The sequence below is a fragment of the Peromyscus maniculatus genome, chromosome X (genome assembly GCF_049852395.1).
Source record: "Peromyscus maniculatus bairdii isolate BWxNUB_F1_BW_parent chromosome X, HU_Pman_BW_mat_3.1, whole genome shotgun sequence".
Taxonomy (NCBI): domain Eukaryota; kingdom Metazoa; phylum Chordata; class Mammalia; order Rodentia; family Cricetidae; genus Peromyscus; species Peromyscus maniculatus.
This window is the reverse complement of record NC_134875.1, coordinates 371,355-394,029: the sequence shown is the minus strand read 5'-3', so window position 1 is coordinate 394,029 and position 22,675 is coordinate 371,355. Positions and strand designations below refer to the sequence as shown.

The following is a 22,675-nucleotide window of genomic DNA, read 5'->3' as shown; positions in this document are numbered from 1 at the left end:
TGGCCACAGGTGGAAGCCCAGAGGCCAGGCATCCTTGTGGCCTTTGGTGGCAACATGGGCCATGGGCATTTACACAGACCATGGCTGCAGTAGGACCATGTTAGTCACTTTTCTATTGCCATGATAAAGCAACTTATTTAATTTGGGGCTCATGATTCCAGGGAGTTAAGAGCTGTGACCATCATGGTAAGGAGCATGGTAGCAGGCAGGCAGGCATGGCACTAGAGAAGCAGCTAAGAGAGGCTTGCATCTTAATGTATAAGCACAAGACATACACACAAAGAGAAAGAGATAAGTAGGAATGGCATGGGCTTTTTAAATCTCAAATCCCACCCCAGTAATGTACTTCCTCCAATAAGGCCATGTATCCTAATCCTTCCTAAACAGTTCTATCAACTGGGACCAAGGATTCAAATATATGAGCCTATGGAGGGAAGCATCATTCTAATCCACTCTAGTTCAATGCTTATATAACAACAAAAAAAAGAGGCTGTGGTTTAAAGTGGGGTGGGGTACATCAGAGGGATTGGAGGGTAGAAAAGGAAGGGAGAAACAATGTAATTATATTTTAATATATAACTTAACAGCAATTTATTGAAACATGTAAAAATATGGGAAAATATACCATAAAGTAAAACAAGCAAGAAATATAAGGAAAGATAAAGGAATAAAATCAAGAAGAATCTAAAGGAAATATAATTAAAATGTGAAAAGTAATTTTAATCATATGAAACTTTCTGTGAAACTTATAGGTCTTTATTATTTAGTAGTCACTTAAAAATGTTTAACTCAGAAGAGAGGTAGATTTTGTGATCTATAGGTGATAAAAAGCAACAAGATGGAAGCAGTCATTTGGAAGGCTTATCTTAAGTATGAAAGCCTTGAGGAATAGTACCATTATGAAACTCATTACTATTTATAATAAATACATAAAAATAAAATTTATATTTAAAAATATATTGGCATTCCATTTCACTTCAGTCAGAGTAACTATCAAGAAAACAAGATTCCAGCATGGAGTAGGAAGGGGTTCATGAACCTCTACCCCTAACTGAGGAGGTATGGACAGCTGATGGCTTCTATGGGAGGGAGAGACAGTTGTCTTTAATAGTGTAGTTCTTAGTATATGGACAGCACAAATTGGAGTTGATAGGCTATTTTTATAAAAGCCCTAAAATTGGGGTGATAGGGAGTTAGGGGTGGATCATGGAGGCAATGGAATTGAATATGATAAAAAATACACACTATAAAATTCTAAAGCATTAATACAGTGATTTTAAAACAAGAAAACAAACAACAAATGCTAGTGAGGATGTAGTGAAAAAGGAACTCTAATATTAAACTACTTCATTCTTGGATGTAGATTAGTGCAATCACTATGAAAATCATTATGGAGGTTTCTCAAAAAACTAAAAATTAGAACTAATAGATAATCTAGTTATGTCAGAAAGACTAATATGGTATACAGTTGTTTATATGTGGATATTAGCTGTTAAGTCAATGATAACCAAACTCCAATCCATAGAACGACAGAGATTAGGCATAGAGTAAGGGACTAGGGGAGACTGACAGATCTCCCTAGAAAGGGGAAATAGGATTGTTATGAATGGATGGAGGTACTGGAAGGGAAGGATCGAGTTGGGTAGGGGAGAGGATAAGAGAGGGAATACAGGGAGACAGGTAAAATTAAGAGCCATTTGAGGGGTAGAATGGAAACCTAATATAGTAGAAACTTCCTAAAATATATACATATATGAAGGTGATCTAAAGGAAATTGCTAAATAATGGGGGAGAAAATGCCCCAACTGGACATCTATTGTCACCAAATGAAGATGCCAGTACTGGGAATGGATTATATCAAGTTGAATTTTTGGACAAAGGGGTCCCATAGGAATCCCCAAACAACCAAGACTGTTGCCAAGAAAATGGGTTGCTCTCCACATTGACAGCAAGGCTGTGTTACTGAAGATAATACCTACACAACTCATTGAACATGGAGAAGATGACCTGGTGCCAACATGGAGCCTTCACCCCTCCTAACTAGTGTTCATGGTATCAGAAGGTAGTCTGCATGCTACCAAAGGAGAAAGGTAAATAAACACCAACCCACCTATAAATCGTTCAATCTACAATGTGTCCTGCCTGCAAGATATGGTGGCATAAATCTTGTAGGACTAACCAACCAATATCTGATTTGATTTAAGGCCCACTCCACAAGATAGACCCATAACCAACAATGCTGCGATGACCAAGAAGCTGAGACTAGATAGCCCAGGACCTAGGGCAAAACCAAATATTATTCTTCTACTGAAAGAACATAGCAATAAAATGACTCCTAATGACATTCTGCTATACTCAAAGATAAGTAAGTACCTTGCACAGACACCATCAGAGAAGCTTTACAAGCCAGAGGGGATGGAGAACGCCAAGAAAACAAATCCCTCTAATGATCAAAACACATATGAACTCAAAGAGACTGAGGCAGCATGGATCCTGCATGGGTCTGCATCAGGTCCTTTGTGTATATATTATGGCTTCCTTTCAGAAGAGGAGACAGAAAGAGTGTAAGAGCCAGAGGAGATGGAGGATACCAAGGTAATAGGGCCCTCTAAATTAACAGGATTGACACACATATGAACTCACAGAGACTGGGGCAGCATGCACAGGGCCTGCACGGGTCCATACCAGATGGGGTCCTACAGTTGAAAGGAGAAGTGGACACATGCCCTCATTCCTAACCCTGAAGCAGTCGCCAACTGATAACCATTGGCAAATAAGAAATTAGTTTTCTCTAAAGGAGTCTCACTGGGGGAAACAAACTACTCTTAAGGGTAGGCTGCATGCCCAGCAGTAGAGGGTCAACAGAAAATGAACTCAATGGCATCTTTAGAGATTTTTTTTGTCTCATAATGTCATGTCAGGGATTTTTAATTTTTTTTATCTTTTATTTTACTTATGTTTTTCCTCTATCTTTTTACCCCATGGGTCCTTTGTGTATATATTGATGTAGTGGGTAGCCATTCCAGCTTGGATCTGGAAGTTCCAACCCCCATTGAGACGCTGGCAACTGTCACGCCTACAAGGCAGGGCCAGGGGAGGCACCTGGAGAACCGAGATCTGGATGGGCCAGCGCTCTCTCTGTTCCTGGACCCTAGACTATGGAGGTGGACCGAGCAGAGCTCCAGAGAACACCACTGGACTGCGATATACCTTCCCCAGACCCTGCGACCCCCAGCCCGGCTAGCTCAGTCGGTAGAGCATGAGACTCTTAATTTCAGGGTCGTGGGTTTGGGCCCCACATTGGGCACCAGATATTGGTGAAATTATTAAGGCCACTCCACTTAGTTAAAAGGAAGATTTATTTAGTGGGTGACTTACAAAAAGGGAAAGGGGGTCGCAGGGTCTGGGGAAGGTGTATCGCAATCCAGCAGTGTTCTCTGGAGCTCTGTTCAGTCCACCTCCAACGTTTAGGGTCCCAGCACAGAGAGAGTGCTAGCCCATCCAGTTCTCGGGTCTCCAGGCGCCTCCCCTGGCCCTGCCTCGTAGGCGTGACAGTTGCCAGAGTCTCAATGGGGGTTGGAACTTTCAGATCCAAGCTGGAATGGCTACCCACTACATCTTATGGCTTCCAGTTTGGTATTTTTATGGGATTCCTGAGTGTGAGAGTAAGTCTCTGCATCTGTATCCATTTCTTGTGTCTTTCCTTGGGCTCCTTTCCTTCTGTTTGTTTTGTCCTATTCTGATGAGTTAGTTTTTGTTTTACCTTATTTATCTTATCTTAATAATAACTTTTCATTATTATTCCTTAGAAGCCTGTTTGTTTTCTAATGACAGACAGAAAGAGGGTAGGCTGGATGGGAGAGGTGGTGAGAGGACCTGGGAGGAGCAGGGGGAGGGGAAACCATAATAAGGATATATTATGTGAGAAAAAAATCTATTTTCAATAGAAGGAAAATAAAAATTTAGTTATATCTCTCCTGGAAATATAACCAAAGCAACCAAGTCAGTGTACCACAGAGACAGTTACAGATCTGTGTTTATTGCCACACTATTCACAGCAGCTGAATTATAAAATATGCCTAGCCAGTAGAGGAGTGAATAAAGAAATTCTCTCTGAGAGAGAGAGAGAGAGACAGAGACAGACAGAGAGAGAGAGAGAGAGAGAGAGAGAGAGAGAGAGAGAGAGAGAGAGAGATACAACTCACACACTCACATTAATAGGTTTTTGGCTGTTAAGAATGAAAATATGTCACTTGATGGAAAATGGATGGAACTAGAGATCAATATGTTATGCATAGTAAGTCAATCCCATAAAAACACAAGTATTACATGTTTTTTTGAACATATGGCAGATACAGAGAAAAAAGACATAAAACTGAAAGGGGGCTGGCTACCAAGGATAATAAAACAGAAAGGGAGAAGGGAGTATAGATAGGTAAGAATAATAGAAAGGATGAATATGATTATATTATAAACATGTATGAAACTATCATGAGACACTCTTACACTTAATGCATGCTAATAATAATAATTTTCATGAAATATTAAATACAGATTTTTTAAAAAAGCTTAGATATAAAAAGATAGAAAAAGGAATACAGAGTCTAGACAAATATACAAAAGCAGAGAATAAAATTTGACTGATAGGAAGTCAACAGGTATGGAAAGGCTAAAGATAGAGGAAAATCTCCAGTTGAAGAAATGATGACATCCAGAGCAAAGCTGGCTTTAGAAAAGATAGGCATGTAACAATGAAGATGATAGTGGTGATTACAATAACTAAAATGGTAATAACAACTAATCCTTACTGAATATTTAGTATGTGTTGAGAAGAATGTTAAATGCTTTAAATTTATTACAAAATTTAATCCCTTATCAACATTAATGGATAGATTGTATTGCTAATCTCATTTTACAGATGAAGATAAGGAAGCTTGGAGATTTTAATTTACATGCTCAGCATCAAAAAGCTAATAATGCATGTTCAGACTGGGTTGCAGAGAGAGGTCTAGTTGATGTCACAGCCTTAACTCTTCACCACTATCACTACCCTGCAAATCTACTCAGTCTTTATAATTGACTAGAAAAGGTAAAAGGGAAATATAGTTGTTTATCTCTGATGTTGGTAGAACATGCACATGTGTATATGCCATAGTACATGTGTGGAGGCCAGAGGAAAACTTTTGGGGAACGGTTCTCCCATTCCACCATGTGGGTGTCCCAGAGACTAAACACAGGTCACCAGGTTTGTTGACAAGTGTCTTAACTAGCTGAGCCATCTCACTGGCCCAGAATATTCTTAAGATACAAACTCTTCAAATAAACTAATAAAACAATAATCAGCTGGGTACTTTCACTCTTTCCTACTATCTTTTTAACACCACATGCACATGTACAATCATTTAACTAATATCATTGCTTCAGGCTCATAATCTGTATGCAGAAGCAAGATCAACAATGACAAAGCAACAACCATAGAGGCCTCTATTAAGTAGCAAATAGTAGGGAATCTGAATATAGTATATGACTACTAGTGTATAGCTATTGCTTTAATATGAAAAAAGTTATTTTTCTGCCATTTCTCCTCTTCAACTTCTTGTTAGATTCAGAGTCTTCTTAACAGCATACTAATAACAGCAGTGTTTATAGGACTGACCTCTTTGCTATAACACAGTAACTAAATGAAAGAAGATGCAATTTTTTTAAAAAGATAAATTCTTATTGTTGAGCCCTGGCTGTTTCTGAACTCTGCCTCCTGAGTTCTGGAATTAAAGGCCTCTGTCATCATGCCAAATATATAATTTCTAAAGCTTATATAATAGTTAGTTAACTTTTTTGGTGAGCTGTAATTACTTTGAGAAAATATTGTAATCCTGTATAGTGGGTTGGAAGGCTGAGGTACGAGAATTGTTCAAGGCTAGGCTACATACTGAATTCCAGTTCTAGGACAAAACATCCAGGGCTACAGTGTAAGCCAGTGTCTGTCTCTTTCCACATACACACATGTGTATGTGTTGTATTTTAAATACAAATTATATTCCTAAAAGTTTAATGAAGACTGAACTAGAATATTATTAAATGACTATGTTTCCAGAGGAAGACAAAGAAATACTCATAAAGTCCACAGTAAGTAGGCATGATGTTCATTGAAATAGAATGGAAGACAATTAAGAAACTATTCAAGACCAGCAACTAGAAGAAGAGTACACTAGAAAGTATAATATACTTACCCACAGGGCTCTTGAAAGTAGGTAGTGTCAGTATGCCGATCTAGAGCTAGCTTAGTGTATGCAGTGTCACCTCTGGAAAAATCTGAAGTGAAATACCACATCCTTCCATAGATGGTTTCTCTGCCAAGTAAAATCAAGAAAAAAAACTATATTTATTTGTAATAATTAATTTTAATGTAATACTTAATGTAATATTTAATTGTAGTATTTGTAATTTTTTTTTTTTTTTTTTTTTTTTTTTTTTGGTTTTTTCGAGACAGGGTTTCTCTGTGTAGCTTTGCGCCTTTCCTGGAGCTCACTTGGTAGCCCAGGCTGGCCTCGAACTCACAGAGATCCGCCTGGCTCTGCCTCCCGAGTGCTGGGATTAAAGGCGTGCGCCACCACGCCCGGCAGTATTTGTAATTTTATTCATCATTGTTTCCTCTTAACATATATATATATACATATATATGTATAATAGTTATTGTTGTTACAGATTGCTATCTATAAGGTGAAATTGACAGTTAAAAATACCAGTCTTAAAAATTCTGTCACTGATTGACACTCTGGGAATGTGAACTGAAAACCATTGAAATACTGCACATTCTGAAAGCTCAGAGATCACTGCCTGTTGTTTATATTATTATTTTAATAGCCTCCTCATTCAAGGCTATTCCCTTTGTTTACTTTCCTCTTATAGAAACAATGAGGTGGCTGCTTATAGTAAGCACAATTTTAATATAAGAACTACAGTCTTTCATTAATATTCAGATTTTTTCCAACAACAGTCCTTTTCTAATATAGTAGATAATCTAATAAGGGTGACAGAAGTTTCCTTATTCATATATCATAGAGGTTTTTTTTTTCATTTAATCTTTTGAACACAGAGGAACAAGAAAAAGAGAAAATGATATTTTTGTTGCAATTATGAGACCTGCTGTATTTCTCCTGTAGAATAATAGATTAGATTTTGCATTTATTTTCTCAGTGGGTTCAGATCTGAGGAAAGGATACTTTTTTGTTTGGTTTTTCAAGACAGGGTTTCTCTGTGTAGCCCTGGCTGTCCTGAAACTCACTCTGTAGACCATGCTGGCCTTGAACTCAGAGATACACCTGCCCTTGCCTCCAAGATTCTGGGATTAAAGGACTGTGCTACAACACCTAAATCCAAGAGCAAACAGGAAATGCTTTTACTTTTGAAATAAAAGTTTCCAAGCCTTCTCAATAGTTTGATTAGCAGCAATTTCCTTTATTTTAGAGCTTTGGAATTGTGTTTCAAACTGAATGGCTCACAAATGCTATTGATTATGCTTTACTAGCACTGTTCAAATGACTCAGCATACTTTGGTACTTTGGGTAACACAATGAACTAATTACACGTGAATTTTATTAAATAAAAAAATACTATTTGTAATGAAGTAAGTTTATGTTGCATTTAATGCTACAGAAGATCAAGCTATATGTGAAATGGAGAGTAGTAATGAAAAGAATACTTTATTTAGGATAAGGAAACCCAAGGTACACTGCTTACTGTAACAGTGATCCTGAAAAAGTCACTGATTGTATCTTAGCACCAGGTGCTTATCAGTGGAACAGACAATAAAACATGATTAAAAGGTTGCTGTAATGACCAAAATAAAATATAGTGTGTGAATATGCTAATTAAATGCAATAAAATGTATCCAATGAAGCATTAACAACCAATCTATGATAGAGAGTTAGGAATTTATAAAGATAAAAACTGTAATTTTTAGATTCTCTATATTGTTAAAATATAGTACAAATTCAGGCCCTTTTTAAGCAGAATATAGTACAGGGAGGAAGTAATGATGGAGAGGAAAGGGAGGAGGAGAGAGATTACTTTTTGGGGGGAGGTGGCAGTACTGGATACTAAACCTAGGCCTAACGCATTTGAGGAAGATGCTCCATGAAACTAGATCTTTTTACATCTTTTAATTGGTGCTCACACTCTAGAAATTAGTTACTGTGGATTTCAGAAAATTAGTAAATTACCTGATTAAACTGACCCTTTCCGCCAACTTCTCTGTGTGTTCTTGAGTGGGAGGGACATTTTCTACAAATGCAATTCCATATAGCAGAAAGTTCTGCAGAAACTTCTTCAGTTCATCATTTGATTCTAAGAAACTCTGGAAATCAACAGATGGAACCTGGGCTTGCTGGTAGAGTTGAGCATTCCATAATATTCTAGGGTGGATAACCTTTTGTTTCTGCCCTTCATAGCTATTTTTCACCAGCCAATCCAGATCATATCTAGTCACATGACCATCTGGCCCTTTTTAAGAGAAAAAAAGCATTAAATTAAAATTTAGAAAAACTGGCAATTTACTACTTAAAAATGTTCATTTATTTTTCTGACATTAGTTTTACATTTTTAATGGTTTAAGAATTTCATAGATGCATGTTTTGATCAAATCTACCTCCCATTCACTCCCCTCTAATTCCTCTTGCCCATCACTTTACCCTCAAACTTTATGTGTTCTGTTTTTAAATCCACTGAGACTATTTCATGAGTCTCTTCCTCATCCATGCTGGGAAATTTGGCTGGCTTGATCATATGCAAACAATCACAACTGTGAGTTCTGTGTGCAATGGCTTTGTCATGTCTGGCAAGTACTTTTCTTACAAAGTTCGTAAAGAGTGCAAGAATCCCCTCTTCCTAGATAGTTCCTGAGCCTTGTGCATGCGTGTGTGTGTGTGTGTGTGTGTGTGTGTGTGTGTGTGTGTGTGTGTGATATAGTTGTTCTACTTGGAGCTGAGACTTCCATAGGTGATTTTGCTTTCTATGTTGACCAGTTGTAGGTCTCTGTGTATTAATCACCACCTACTGCAGAAAGAAATTTCTCTGATGAGGATTGGAGGATACACTAATCTGTGAGTATAAAGACAAAAATTATGGGGCAGTTTATTACTATATCTATTTGTAAAATAGTAGTATTAGGCTCTCTCCAAGGGACAAAGATCTAGCAAGTCACTTTTTTTCTTTTCTTTTTTTTCTTTTCTTCTCTTTCTTCTTCTTCTTCCCCTTCTTCTTCTTCTTCTTCTTCTTCTCCTCCTCCTCCTCCTCCTCCTCCTCCTCCTCCTCCTCCTCCTCCTCCTCCTTCTTCTTCTTCTTCTTCTTCTTTTAACCAATAATGATACCAGGCATGAGTTCCATCTTGTAGAGTGGGTATTAAATCCAAGCAGAACAAGCAGAAAGTGGTTGACTTAGCATTTGTGCCACTTAAAACAGTGGGATTATCTTGCCAGGTCAGTCATTATTGTAGCTTGTAGAGTTAACATATGGGGAAGACTATTGATTCTTTTTGTACCCTGGAGGCATGCATAGTACCATCCAGCACTATAAAAGCTAGCCAGTAGGGTTGAAGCTTCACAGTTAGTAAAAGCTTGATTTCTATATGTTCTACAACTCAAGTATGTGGTGTCTTCAGCAATAGGGTCTTATAATCTAGTTCTGGAGGTTAACCAGGAGCAATGGCAATAGCAAATAATGTTTGGGGGAGGGGGAGGTTATCTAAGGGACTCCACTGACCTACAACTTTAAAAGTGTTAACCATACCTGGGACTGAGGTTTTTATTTCATGGCATCTAATGCCTTGTGGTGGTATTGTGTTCCTCAAAATATTGTGCACCCTAATAAACTTATCTGGGGTCAGAGACAGAACAGCCACTAGATACAAAGGCTAGAAAATGGTGGCCCTCACACCTTTAATCCTAGCATTCCAGAGGTAGAAATCCCTCTGGATCTCTGTGAGTTCAAGGCCACATTGGAAACAGCCAGGTGTGGTGACACACGCCTTTAATCCCAAGAAGTGAGCCTTTAATCCCAGGGAGTGATGGCAAAAACAGAAAGATATATAAGGCATGAAGACCAGAAACTAGAAGCATTTGGCTGGTTAAGCTTTCAGGCTTTCGAACAGCAGTTCAGCTGAGAGCCATTGGGATGAGGACACAGAAGCTTCCAGTCTGAGGAAACGGGATCAGCTGAGGAACTGGCAAGGTGAGGTGGCTGTGGCTTGTTCTGCTTCTCTGATCTTCCAGCATTCACCCTAATACCTGGCTCAGGTTTGATTTTATTAATAAGAACTTTTAAGATTCCTGCTACAGTACCTGGGAGAGACACTGTCTCCCTTATTATAGGTAACTCAATTTAAACACACACACACACACACACACACACACACACACACACACACATACACACACACACACACACACACACACACACACACACATACACACTTGTATTTTAGGAAGCTTCTACAGTAGGGGGTTTCCATATGGCTTTTTCAAAGGTCTTTAGTGTTACTTATCCCACCCAATATTCTCTCTTCTACCTTGCTATCTGATCCCCACTCCACTTAACCTTAAACTCAATGGGTCACAATGATGACATGAGAGGAGGAGGAGGACTTGTTGGCAAGGAGAAGGGGTTTGGCTGAAGTAGGACGGAGATAAGTGAGGGTAATGGGTATGGGGAGGTAAATATGATCAAAATACATTATATACATTTCTCAAATGATGAAAGAATATTTTAAAAAATCATCATATGCCTATGCCCCCCACCACTGAAAGCATAAAGGAAGCAAAGCACTAAATTGTGTCTGGCAAATTTTTGCAATTAACTTGTATAATATTTTAAGAGAAGGAATATGAAAGGATCAGCAGAAACGGAGGAAGAGAGTTTATATTTGTAAATGCTATCCAATTGCCAAAATACAAGTTTGCTTAGTAATACCAAGTACTCTGGAGGCACACTATCTATCATGATGAGTTCCCTGAATACTCAAACCCAGTAACCCTTTGGACTCTCAGTGGTGTGTGTGTGTGTGTGTGTGTGTGTGTGTGTCTAAGAATTACATGAGACCTCAAAAGTCTCTGCAATCTGTCTGCAATTATTCCTCTTGTAAACACCAAACTGATGATGGCTTTATTCCAAAAGAGTTGTCATGACTCCTAATTTAATTTCTTGAGAGATGATTTAGATGGAGACAACTCTTCCAGGATGATAAAACATATGTGAAATCCATTTCCATCTCATTATCAAGTTTGTGCTACCAACTGATTCTGACAGTGTCTGGAGATGTCCTGTAGGAGACTGCAAATTCTACTTTATTCATGGTAGACTACAAGACAAAGCTAAGCCCTTTAATGTGCTAACATAGAACCAAGCCTCTAGTCCATTACTTCTTTTCCACTAACCAACAACTATAAAAGTGTAACCAGAGGTGGGGCCTTTCTGTCATAATTGCCTAACCCCAAATAAACACACCGAAGCTTATATATATTATAAATATTTGGCAGATTGCTCAGGTTTATTACTAACTAGCTCTTACATTGAACTGAACCCATTTCTATTAATCTATGTAGTGCCATGTGGTCTGTGGCTTACTGATCCTCTGACATCTTGTTCCTTGGGTGGCTGGCTCAGGTCTGCCTCGATTCTGTCCCTCTTCTTGAGTTCTCAGTTACATTCTTCCACCTAACCTTATCCTGCCTTGCCATAGGCCCAAACAGCTTTATTATCAACTAATGAGAGCAACACACATTCACAGTGTACAGAAGGACCATCCCACAGCATAAAACATTAACTTATACCTGGCACTGAAGTTTTAATTTCAGAGCCTATACTATGTGGGATAGGTATTCTTCCCTCTGCTATAACTATTTAAACTATTTTTTATATTTGTTTATTATATACTTAGGAAGCTTCTACAGTAGTAGGTTTCCATATGGCTTTTTCAAATGTGAGTTACCCTTTTCATTACTCCCTCTTCCTACCCAGCTGCTCTAGTCCCCATCCCACCTAAACCTTCCTGTTCCTTTATCTTCATACCCCTTTCATACCTGATACCCATCACCCTTCCCTTGAAATCTCCTCTCTTGTCCCTTTACTAGTTTTCTGACTTCTATGGTTACTCCAGTTTAAACACATGTATCATACAAATGAATCAAAGCTAGCATCCACACAAATGAGAACATGCAGCTTTTGTATTTCTGCATCTAGGTAATCTGACTCAGAATGGTAATTTCCAGCTGTATCCATTTATATGTGAATTTCATTTTTTACAACTGAATAATATTCTGTTGAATATATGTACATTTTAATTACCATTCATCATCTGATAGATATCTAGACTGTTTCCATCTCTTAGCTATATTGAATAGAGCAGCAATGAACAAGTACCTCTGTAGTAGGGCAGAAAGTCTTTTGGATATATGCTCAGAATTTGTATAGCTGGATTATACTGTAGATCTATTTCTAGCTATTTTAGGAACCTCTGTATATTTCCATAGTGCTACACCAGTCTGAACTCCATCAACAGTAAATAATTGTTTCCCTTTACACACAATCTAGTACTTTTTTTTTTGTTTTTTTTTTTTTTTTTTTTTTTTGGTTTTTCGAGACAGGGTTTCTCTGTGTAGCTTTGTGCCTTTCCTGGGACTCACTTGGTAGCCCAGGCTGGCCTCGAACTCACAGAGATCCGCCTGGCTCTGCCTCCCGAGTGCTGGGATTAAAGGCGTGCGCCACCACCGCCCGGCTCAATCTAGTACTCTTTAAAAAATTATTAGTCATATTGACTAGGGTAGTACGATGAATTCTGAAAGTAGTTTTACTTTGTCTTTCCCTGATGATTAAGAACGCTGAATGTTTTTAAAGTATTAAAATGATTTATCAACCATTTTTATTTCTTCTTTGGGGAGCTTTGCTTAGATTCATGCTCCCATTTTTTAAATTGGGTTGTTTGTTTTCTTGGTGTTTATTTTATTTTATTTTTTTTTAGTTCCTCATATATTCTATATACTAAAACTCTGTCAGATGTAGAGCTAGTAATTTTTTCTCTTTCTATAGGCTGACTGTTCACTCAAATAATGGTGTTTTTACTATACAGAAGCTTTTAAGTTTCATGAAGTTCCAATTATTAATTGTTTGTCTTAACGGCTGCCCTATTGGGGTCCTGTTTAGAAAGTCACTTCCAGCCAGGCAGTGGTAGCACCTGGGAGGTGCAGGCCGATGGACTTTTCAGCTCCAGGCCAGCCTGATCTACAGAGTAAGTTCCAGGACAGTCAGAGCTACACAGAAAAACCCTGTCTCAGAGAGAGAGAGAGAGAGAGAGAGAGAGAGAGAGAGAGAGAGAGAGAGAGAGAGAGAGAGAGAGAGAGAGAGAGAAAGCAGAAAATCATTCTGTGCCTAAGAGAAAGGATCTCACAACAAACTCCCTGTTTCTCTAGCTCATACTTGCTAATATATTTTCTAAAATCTTCTCATTGACTTTTACTGAGTGATCTAATTTCTCTACTTTTTTTTCTGGCCCTGAGTCTTTTGTTTTCTACATTATCTATTCTGTTGGTGAGTCTTTCCACTGAAGTTTTTAATTTTTTGAATTTTTCATTTCCAGCACCATATCAGCTTGGCTTTTGCTCAGCAATTCTTTTTGTTAAATTATATTTTTATATCTTGGGTTTATTTCTGCATTTCAGTCATGTCTTTGTTTTTGTTCTTTTGGAGTATATTCATGTCTTTGAATTGTTTGAACATAGTTGTAATTATTCTTTTAAGTTCTCTGTCTGGAAGTTTTTCCAGGTAACTTACATTTAGGTGCCATTATTATGTGATTAGTTTGTGGAAGAGACATATGGTCTTGTTTTGCTTTTTGCCTGTTCTGGGACTTGCACATCTTGAATAGTTTGTTGGTTAATGCTTTTCCTTTCTTCCCTTAGGTCTTTCTTTTAAAACTTCTCTTTTTTCTTTAACAGAGAAATTTACAATGTTCAGAAGGTTGAGATGCTCATTTTCCTCTGTGGGGTTTGTGAAAGAAGATCTGGAGTGGTGTAGGCAGGCCCAAGTAGACTAAGCCAGATTTTCTTCTTTCTGAAGAAGGATGTGTTGGTTGTACTTCTGAAGCAAAATTCTTAGGAGCTGTAGGTCAGCATGGTGTAGGAGCCCATGGTCCTTGCCTGAAGTGTGGCTGGATATATAGTTAGGCCTAAGCAGGGGAGGCCTAGGTTTCTTCTCTAGTGCAAGAAGTTCCTGGACAATGTGAATAGGCCTAAGTAGGGAAAGCCTGGTCTCCTTCTTGCTACAGGGGATATGCAGGCTGGGATTCCAGAACAAAAATCTTGGGAGCTATAGGCAGGCCTGGACAGGAGGCAGTGGCTTGCACTTGGAGCATGATTTTCAGGAGGCATAGGAGGGCTTCAGCAGGGGAAATGGTATGCAGGAGGCCATTCAGGCTGGTCTCCTGGTACAGGGGGTTCCCAGGGAGGTATGGGTTGGCCTAAGCAAGGGAAGCCAGGTCTCCTTACTTTCTTCTGAGAATGTTAATTCTTATACGTGAAACCCAAGCACTCAGAAGGCTAAGGCAGGAGAATCACTAGTATGAGGCCAGTCTGATCTACATAGTGAATTTAAGGACAGCTGGGGCTATTTTACAAGACCTTGTCTCAAAACAAAATGCAAAACAAATCAAGACAGAACACTGATGAAAGCAGACACCCTTGCAATGTTTCCTAGCTTAGAGATTATCCTGTCTGAAAATTAAGTATGATGTTAGCTGTAACAAAACAAAACCAAAAAAATCAAAAGGCTATTGAAACTGCTTCCAAAGCAAGGGGGAAAACTAACAGAAAAATTTCCCTATTTTGAAAAGAGCCAAACCATTATTTTCATAAAATCATTATTCTTTAAAAGACTACCTCAAAAAAAAAAATCCAAGAAACCCTTGTATACTTACAAGTAAAAAAGAGTGTGGTTTTATCTAGACGAATGGTCTTTGGTTTGATACATAAATCCACACTGGCAGTGTCCAGGCTCCGCTGGTGAGTCTTAGAATTATAGCATGATGCTGAGCGGCAGTGGTCTCGAAGCCAGACATAATCAAAGCGCATCACAGTGCTAGCATATTGCAGTTCTAGGGAAAAGATCAGATTTAACAGAAATACTTATTTAGGAAAACTAAACACCAACAGTAAAAAACATTCTTACTAAAAGACTTTTGCTAACAAACAAGTAAGAGTAACAAAGGATAGCCCCTTGACAGTTAAAAATATCAACAATTTCTATGATACAAATGGTATGATTTTGGAATATAAAACACATAAGAGAATAAAAGGCTTAGATATATAACTAAATAGGAGAGGGTGCACAAGATGTATTTTGTACTATTTTGTAGCAATTCTTCTGTTATGTTGAAGTAGTAAAAAAATTAGAATCAACAGAAAGTTAATGACTTTCCTATACACCAGTTTACCTATTTAGCAAAAGTAAAAATGAAGCAAAATTTACAAAAGCAATAGAAACTATAATATGACTGGAAATAACATGTAGAGAAGTAATATGAAGAAATCTATTAAACTATTCTAGAAGATTTGAAGGAAGCCAATAGGTAGAAATACCATGTTCACAGATAGGCAATTTCAAAACTAGTAAAGATAAATTTACTTAGAAATTAATGGACAAATTTCATGTAATATCAATCTATATCTTAGAAATTTTCATATATTAGACAAAATAATTCTAAAACTCATTTTGAAAGATGAGAAAGTAACAATTTTGTAAAAGAAGGTATAAGACACCAGCTATAAAAGCACATTATAGGGCTGGAGAGATGGCTCAGCTGGCTAGGCTTACAACCAAAAAAAATAAAAACACATTATAAAATTATAGTTTTAAGTGTATTAGTATAGAATAGATCAAGAAAATAAAATGGTATTCCAAACTAGACCCATAAATACATGGAAATATGGTATACAAAAAATTATCTGGGAATAGAAAATTCTTCATATTATTAAAAAATCAACTTCTGATAGGTTAAAATATATACAATGAAAACTAAATCTCTAAAGAAAGAAACTGCAGAAGATACTAGAAAAATGGAAAGACCTTCCATGTTCATAGACTGGTAGACTCAATATTGTGAAAATGACCATTCTACCAAAAACAAGTTATTGTAGATTCAATACAGTTCCAATCAAAATCCCACAGCAGTCTTCATAGAAATAGAAAAAAATCCTAAAATTCGTATAGAACCACAAAAGATCCCAGATAATCAAAGCTATCCTGAGCAAAATAACAAAACAAAACTGTGGGGCGTTTACCCACAACCCCCACAGCTTCCCAGAGTTTTCTTGAGTGCGAGCAGCAGGAAATATTAGATAGAAGGATTTATAGCGGAGAATGTTGCGGAGATAAACAGATAGAAAATAAAGGATAGCCTCGAGAGGGCCTGGAACCTATTCCAACGGGCCCGGACTGTCTCTGGTCCAGGGTTTTTATAGAGACGCCAAGGGGTGGAGCAAAAGACCTCCTCCCCCAGCACAGCCAAGTGCAGACCATCTCAAACACCTGCACTCAGGCTCGTGGTCCTGATCATCCTCTATTCGGACCTGCTGGGTAAAGCCACGAGGAACCCCAGAACGGGCTCCCACAGGTCCCCCCTTCTTAATATATAAAAAAATAACTATTAATGGCTTACAGCAATCTCCATAGCTGTTACACCTCCCAGTATGGGAGTAGAGGATGATATAGATGGCATTTCTCTTTTGAATTAGGTCCAAGGTGACTACAGCAGTCTTAGCTGCCTCAAGCCCTTTCTAAACCAAAACTCTTAAGGCAACTACAAACTTAAAGAATCCCTTAGCTTCATCATTACCATTAACAGGTTAACATAAATATTGCTATACATAGTCACAATTCTCTCAATCTTATACCTCAAAGCAAACTCTTAACAGAACCATTAGAATTAGCATATATGATGCTATATATAGTTAACAATTTTCTCCGTCTTACAACTTTAACTCACTCATTTGAATTTTCTTGTTAACAGAACATAGGAAAAACTTCGATGTATTCACATCAAACTTAAACATTTTCTTAACTCCACAAAACCAGGGTGCATTAATATCAATAGGTTTCTGCGAACATAATTCAATCTCATAACTCCTCCTTTTCTTTATAATTTTTAAAACAGTCTCAAACCTAGTTAGAGGAACCCAAACTTATCTGTTTGAACAGATTTTAAACCGCACCGTTTTTGCTGTTAGCTCAGGTTTTTCTGTGCTGCGTTGATATTCCACGGATCTCAGCTGCGGATGCCTTGTGCTGGTTCTGGCGTCCGCCATTCTTAGCTTCTTAGCGGCTTCTGGAGCTTTTGAAATCATTTAGACTGCCTACTTTGCAGTCTACTAGGACACTATCTCCTGTGTCTCAGGTGTTTTCACCATATACATTAATAGACTCACACTTAACATTTACACTTTTTCACAAACTCACATATAACATTTTTTTGCCTTGCAAAGCATTTAGACTCATATTCAACATTTACACATTTTTACAAACTCACATACAACATATTAACATCTACTTATTTATACTTTATAGAACTACTTTAGCAAATATATTTCCTATTAATTCTTATATACTTATCTTATTTCTTATTTAAATTTACATTTACAATTAGCATCTTACAAGCTTATTACTACATGTCTTAAGACTACCTTAGATACTTCTTACAAGCTTATATTCTTAAAGGAACTCTATTGATCTATTTTACAAACTTATATAGGCTACCATTAGCATATATCTAACTTAGCAAACACCTAAAGATTTCTTAACACAGATCTAACAAGACAGAATTTTACAAACTCACATATCTTATATTCGTCTCTCTACTTCTTACTCTTAATTATTATCACCATCTCTATCAGAAAAATTCTCTTAACTAGACAGGAAGTACGTACATCATTTCTCAAGTTTAGAGTTTATAGTCAGCTTTGTTATAAAGCACTGGGATTTAGTGAGTGTTGTCGTTATAGAGTTGTGATACTTGTTGCTAGGGGATTGTAACATTCTCAGGACAAAGCCACATCCCAAAGTTGCCAGTTCTCTCAGCCTTTCCGGACCGGCAGAGATGCACTGTCAGCGGTAAACGGTTTTTAACTAGAGGCTGTCCCTTCACCCAAATTCATAGTAGTTCCCCTAAGAACTTCAATTCAAACAAACGTTTCTATCACAGCAGTACTTTTGGTTTGTTCTACTGAAAAACTTTATGCTGAGGGTGAAGTTATCATATTTAGCTGCTGTAAAGCTCTTTGCTAAAAACTGAACAGCTATTATGTGGTATTTTAAGGATTTTAAAGTGACTCGTTTGCTCTTATAGGTAGCTTTTTTGTCATCCAATTACCGTAAAAACTTTGCACAGCTATTAGGCTAAATAAGGCATTTTACCAACGGAGCCCCAAATCGCGAAGCACCTAGTTCCATATTCTTTCAATTTTTCATTGGAACTGACACCCAAACTCTTAGACGATTTTCCTCCTTATTTTTAAAAGCTGTATTTTAATTTTAGAGCTGACAAAAGTGTTTCAGGGCAATGTCGCCATCTTTAGCGGAAAAACTACATTTCCCAGAATGCATTTCCCTTATATCAGTCCATAATAATATCAGTCCCATATATCATTCCCTTACATATCAGTTTCCTTATATCAGTCACTTCCCATGTTTCTTTTCCGGTCTGAGAGTCAACTGGTTCTCTTTTACTAGACTTGCTTACAAATTCTTGCCCGGGAGGTTTGAACAAAGTTTTTTGCTTTTGCAACGGGAGATTTGAACAAGCACTTTACATTTTCAGCTATGGGACATTGGGAGGTTTCTGGTTTCTCCTCAGCTGGCTTCAACAGGTGTCTCTCCTTCATCAGACACTGGCCCCCGAATCAGAACCGCACCTGCCTCGTTAGCACGCATTGAGGCTGGCATTTCTGATAGCAACTTTCCTCGGGGCTTGTGTTTGTCTTAGCCAGTCAGTGAAAAACAAGATCATTTACAACAGCTTTTCCATAGCTCCTTCAGAGATTTTCTCCCACTGATCTTATTCTCATTTTGCTTGTTCCTTCCCCCCCAGATGCAGAGCTTCAGGTATCTATCTGTGGCTCTGTACCTCTGCTAGCTGCCTTTGGAGGTAGGGGCTTTTTTTTCTCCCCCTGAATCTGCCTCAAACTCTAGCAGCTTTGTCAGGTCATGCATTTTCTGGGGAGGAATCTGTCCCTTATGTTTCTTCAGAGTCTTTCTCCCAAACAGTTCCCAGTTTGGTCTCAGTTTATCCCCTCTACCCCAGAAAACAGTTTCCGACACTAGAGCGGTGGCTTTCCCTGCTACTGAAGGTAGGGGCTTTTTGTCCGTTTCTGTTTTCAGGGTCTGTGTGGTTTGCGTACAGACTGAAAATCTAACAACGGAGGTTTTTGCCATTTCTCAACTCCCATTAGGACAGGTGTTTTGCCTCATCAGGCCTTCACCTGGCCCAGTCCCCCAGTGGGTTGTCTTTGCTTGTCTGGGTGCTCAAGGACAGAGCTTATGCCAGAGGCAATCACCCCTCAGGGCAACACTCCCTCATCTCATCTCATCTCATCTCATCTCATCTCATCGGGAGTCAGTTGAAACAAAGCTTTTCTCAAGGAGGTGCTTTCTCTGACAGAAAAGAAAACTTTACTCCTGGATAGGTCTGTTCTGCCCTGGCTGGGCTCTTTCCCCAGACAGCGTTCTGACTCGGCAGCATGACTGCTTCAGACACAGTTCAGCTTTACTGTTTTCCCAGAAAGGTCCTTTCTCTGATAGGAAAGCTTTTTCTCAGATTTCTTTTTGTAGTTGTGGACCTTTCAACCCGGGACTTGTAGGAAAGTGGACAACTGTGCCGTTCCCACCGGCTTTAGCTTTGTTTGTTCATTAGTAATCTTCCCCTGGGTCCTGCACCTTCCTGCCTCAGCTGTGCACTCCAGGAAGTTTACCACTGCAGGAACCCTAGTATCCCCGAAATGCACTCCAACTCAGAGACACTGGCCAGTCACCTCTGGGTTTTTGGTCAGAAGCGAGGATACAATGCTAACAGTTTGCATTGCTTCAGGGGATCTTTGCTTTAGGAAGATTAGGAGCACCTTTTCATTCTGAAATGCTCACTCAAAACCTTTGCTGCCTCAGCTCGGCTGTAACTGAAAAGCTTGGGTTTTTCTGCTTTTCTCAGGTAAAGTTTCCTGCCTCTTTGGGCTCTCTGTAGCTCTTTCCCCACACTCTCCCCAAGCGTTTCCCTCAGGGTACTCTGACCCACTGTCTTTTACTAGCTTGAAGAGACAGAGCTTAGAAGGGGTTTTTAGAAACTTGTCCTTGCCTCCTGCATTGCAGGGATGATTTTTAAAGCTTGAAAGAACTTAGAGGTTTTGCTGTCTTAAGAGGTTTGTTGTTTTCCCTTAGAGCTAATCACAGGTGGTCCCCATACTAATATCTTCAGGTGATTCTACTCTCCTCTTTCTGAGAGAGGTTAGAGGCTTTAGTTTTTCTTAAGAGAGAAAGATTAAGGCTTTTTAGAGAGATTTTTTCCCCCGAATTTTTTCAAGAAAAGCTTTATAGTTTAAGAGAAAGATTTTTTTTTACCCCCAGGAGAAAGACCAACTTTTCCCAAAACTTCCCAACTTTAAACTTTGACTTCTTACACTCCCATTTTTGCTTCAGGGAGAAATTACTTTCTCCTGATGCTTGGATTTGGCTTTTCAGCTGTCCCCAGGTCAAAAGCTTCCATAGGAAACTTTTTCTTCCCCATAAGCTCAAAGAAGAGCTTTTTTTACTACCCGAAAAGCCCAAAGAAAGATTTTTTCCCCAGTTTGCTTTCAAAGCCCCCAAAGTTAGAAAATTGAGTTTTTCTGTCTAGTTGCCTTACTTATTTTTTCCTACATAATCTTATACTTCTAAGTTTTTCCTAAACTATATTACTACCCTATATCTTATACTTATCACAGATAGAAATTGAGAAAGGGATAGAAGATAGAAAATTTTGACAGAAGAGAATTTCGCTGCAGCATCGGACATCCTTCCAGTCCGCTTTCCTTTTCTCTCGAGGATAAAACCCCTGCCTTCCCAAAAAATATATATATAAAAATATATATATTCCATAACACCGGCATGCCTTTCCACTGGCAGGGCTGACTCAGCACTTTCACCAAAAACTCTGTAATAAAACTATTTTCCTTTATCTTTAGTCCCTATTACTTTGTCTTAAGTCCCTGTTCATTTGTCTTTAGTCCCCCCTTTTTTTGTCCCTTTTTTTCTTTAGTCCCTTTTTTCCCCTTTTTTTAGTCCCTTTTTTCCCCTTTCTTTAGTCCCTTTTTTCCCCCTTTCTTTAGTCCCTTTTTTTCCCCTTTCTTTAGTCCCTTTTTTTCTTTAGTCCCTTTTTTTCTTTAGTCCCTTTTTTTCTTTAGTCCCTGTTCACGGCGCCATTCTGTGGGGCGTTTACCCACAACCCCCACAGCTTCCCAGAGTTTTCTTGAGTGCGAGCAGCAGGAAATATTAGATAGAAGGATTTATAGCGGAGAATGTTGCGGAGATAAACAGATAGAAAATAAAGGATAGCCTCGAGAGGGCCTGGAACCTATTCCAACGGGCCCGGACTGTCTCTGGTCCAGGGTTTTTATAGAGACGCCAAGGGGTGGAGCAAAAGACCTCCTCCCCCAGCACAGCCAAGTGCAGACCATCTCAAACACCTGCACTCAGGCTCGTGGTCCTGATCATCCTCTATTCGGACCTGCTGGGTAAAGCCACGAGGAACCCCAGAACGGGCTCCCACACAAAACAACAATAACAACAACAGCAAAATGCTGGAGAGATTTCCATCCCAGATCTCAAGAGATATTACAGAGTATAAAAACAGCATGGTACTGGCACACACACACACACACACACACACATAGACCAATGGAACAAAATAGAAGACTCCAACATGGGTATATGTAATTATAGCCATCTGATATTGACAGAGGGGCAAAAAAACATATACCATGGGAAAGACAGCATTTTCAACAAAATGATGCTGGAAAAATTAGAGGTATACTGTAAAAGAATGACATCAGACCCATATCCATCACTGTGCATCAAATCTAACTCCAAGTGGATCAAAGACCTCAATGTGAAACCTGAAACACTGAAACTGTTAGAAGAAAATATAAGCAGTACCCTAATTGACATAGGTGTAGGGGAGGTCTTTCTGAATAGGACTCCATTTGCCCAGGAATTAAGGCCAACAATTGACAACTGGGACCTCACAAAACTAAAAAAGTACAACTAAGGAAATAATTAATTGAATAAAGGGGAATCCCATAAAATGGGGGAGAATTTTTGCCAGCTATACATCTGACAGTGGGTAAATATCCAGAATGTGGAAAGAACTACAAAAAGTGAAGAAAACAAAGAACCCAAGTAAAACAATGGGCTATGGATCTGAATAGAGAGTTTTTTTTCAGGGTTGTATTTATATATTCATACATACATATATATGTATACATATAATAATAATAATCAAAGAAAAAGAAGCCATCAATTTGAGAGTGGGGGATGAGAGAGGTATTGGAGGGAGGGCACCTGGGAGTACTTGGAGTGAGAAAAGAGAAGGGAAAAAGTGGTACAATTCTAT

General features: G+C 38.5%; 1 protein-coding gene across 6 annotated transcripts in view; it reads right to left on the bottom strand.

Moving 5' to 3' along the window:
* Tmlhe (trimethyllysine hydroxylase, epsilon) overlaps window positions 1-22,675 on the bottom strand; it is a 113,359-nt gene that overhangs the window by 12,567 nt on the left and 78,117 nt on the right. For all 6 annotated transcript variants that reach the window (XM_076562257.1, XM_042268777.2, XM_042268775.2 and 3 more), the window contains 3 exons: window positions 14,963-15,139; window positions 8,223-8,502; window positions 6,231-6,350 (listed from right to left, as the gene is read on the bottom strand). In XM_076562257.1, the coding sequence (XP_076418372.1) occupies window positions 6,231-6,350; window positions 8,223-8,502; window positions 14,963-15,139 (577 nt within the window). The remainder of the gene's footprint in view (window positions 1-6,230; window positions 6,351-8,222; window positions 8,503-14,962; window positions 15,140-22,675) is intronic.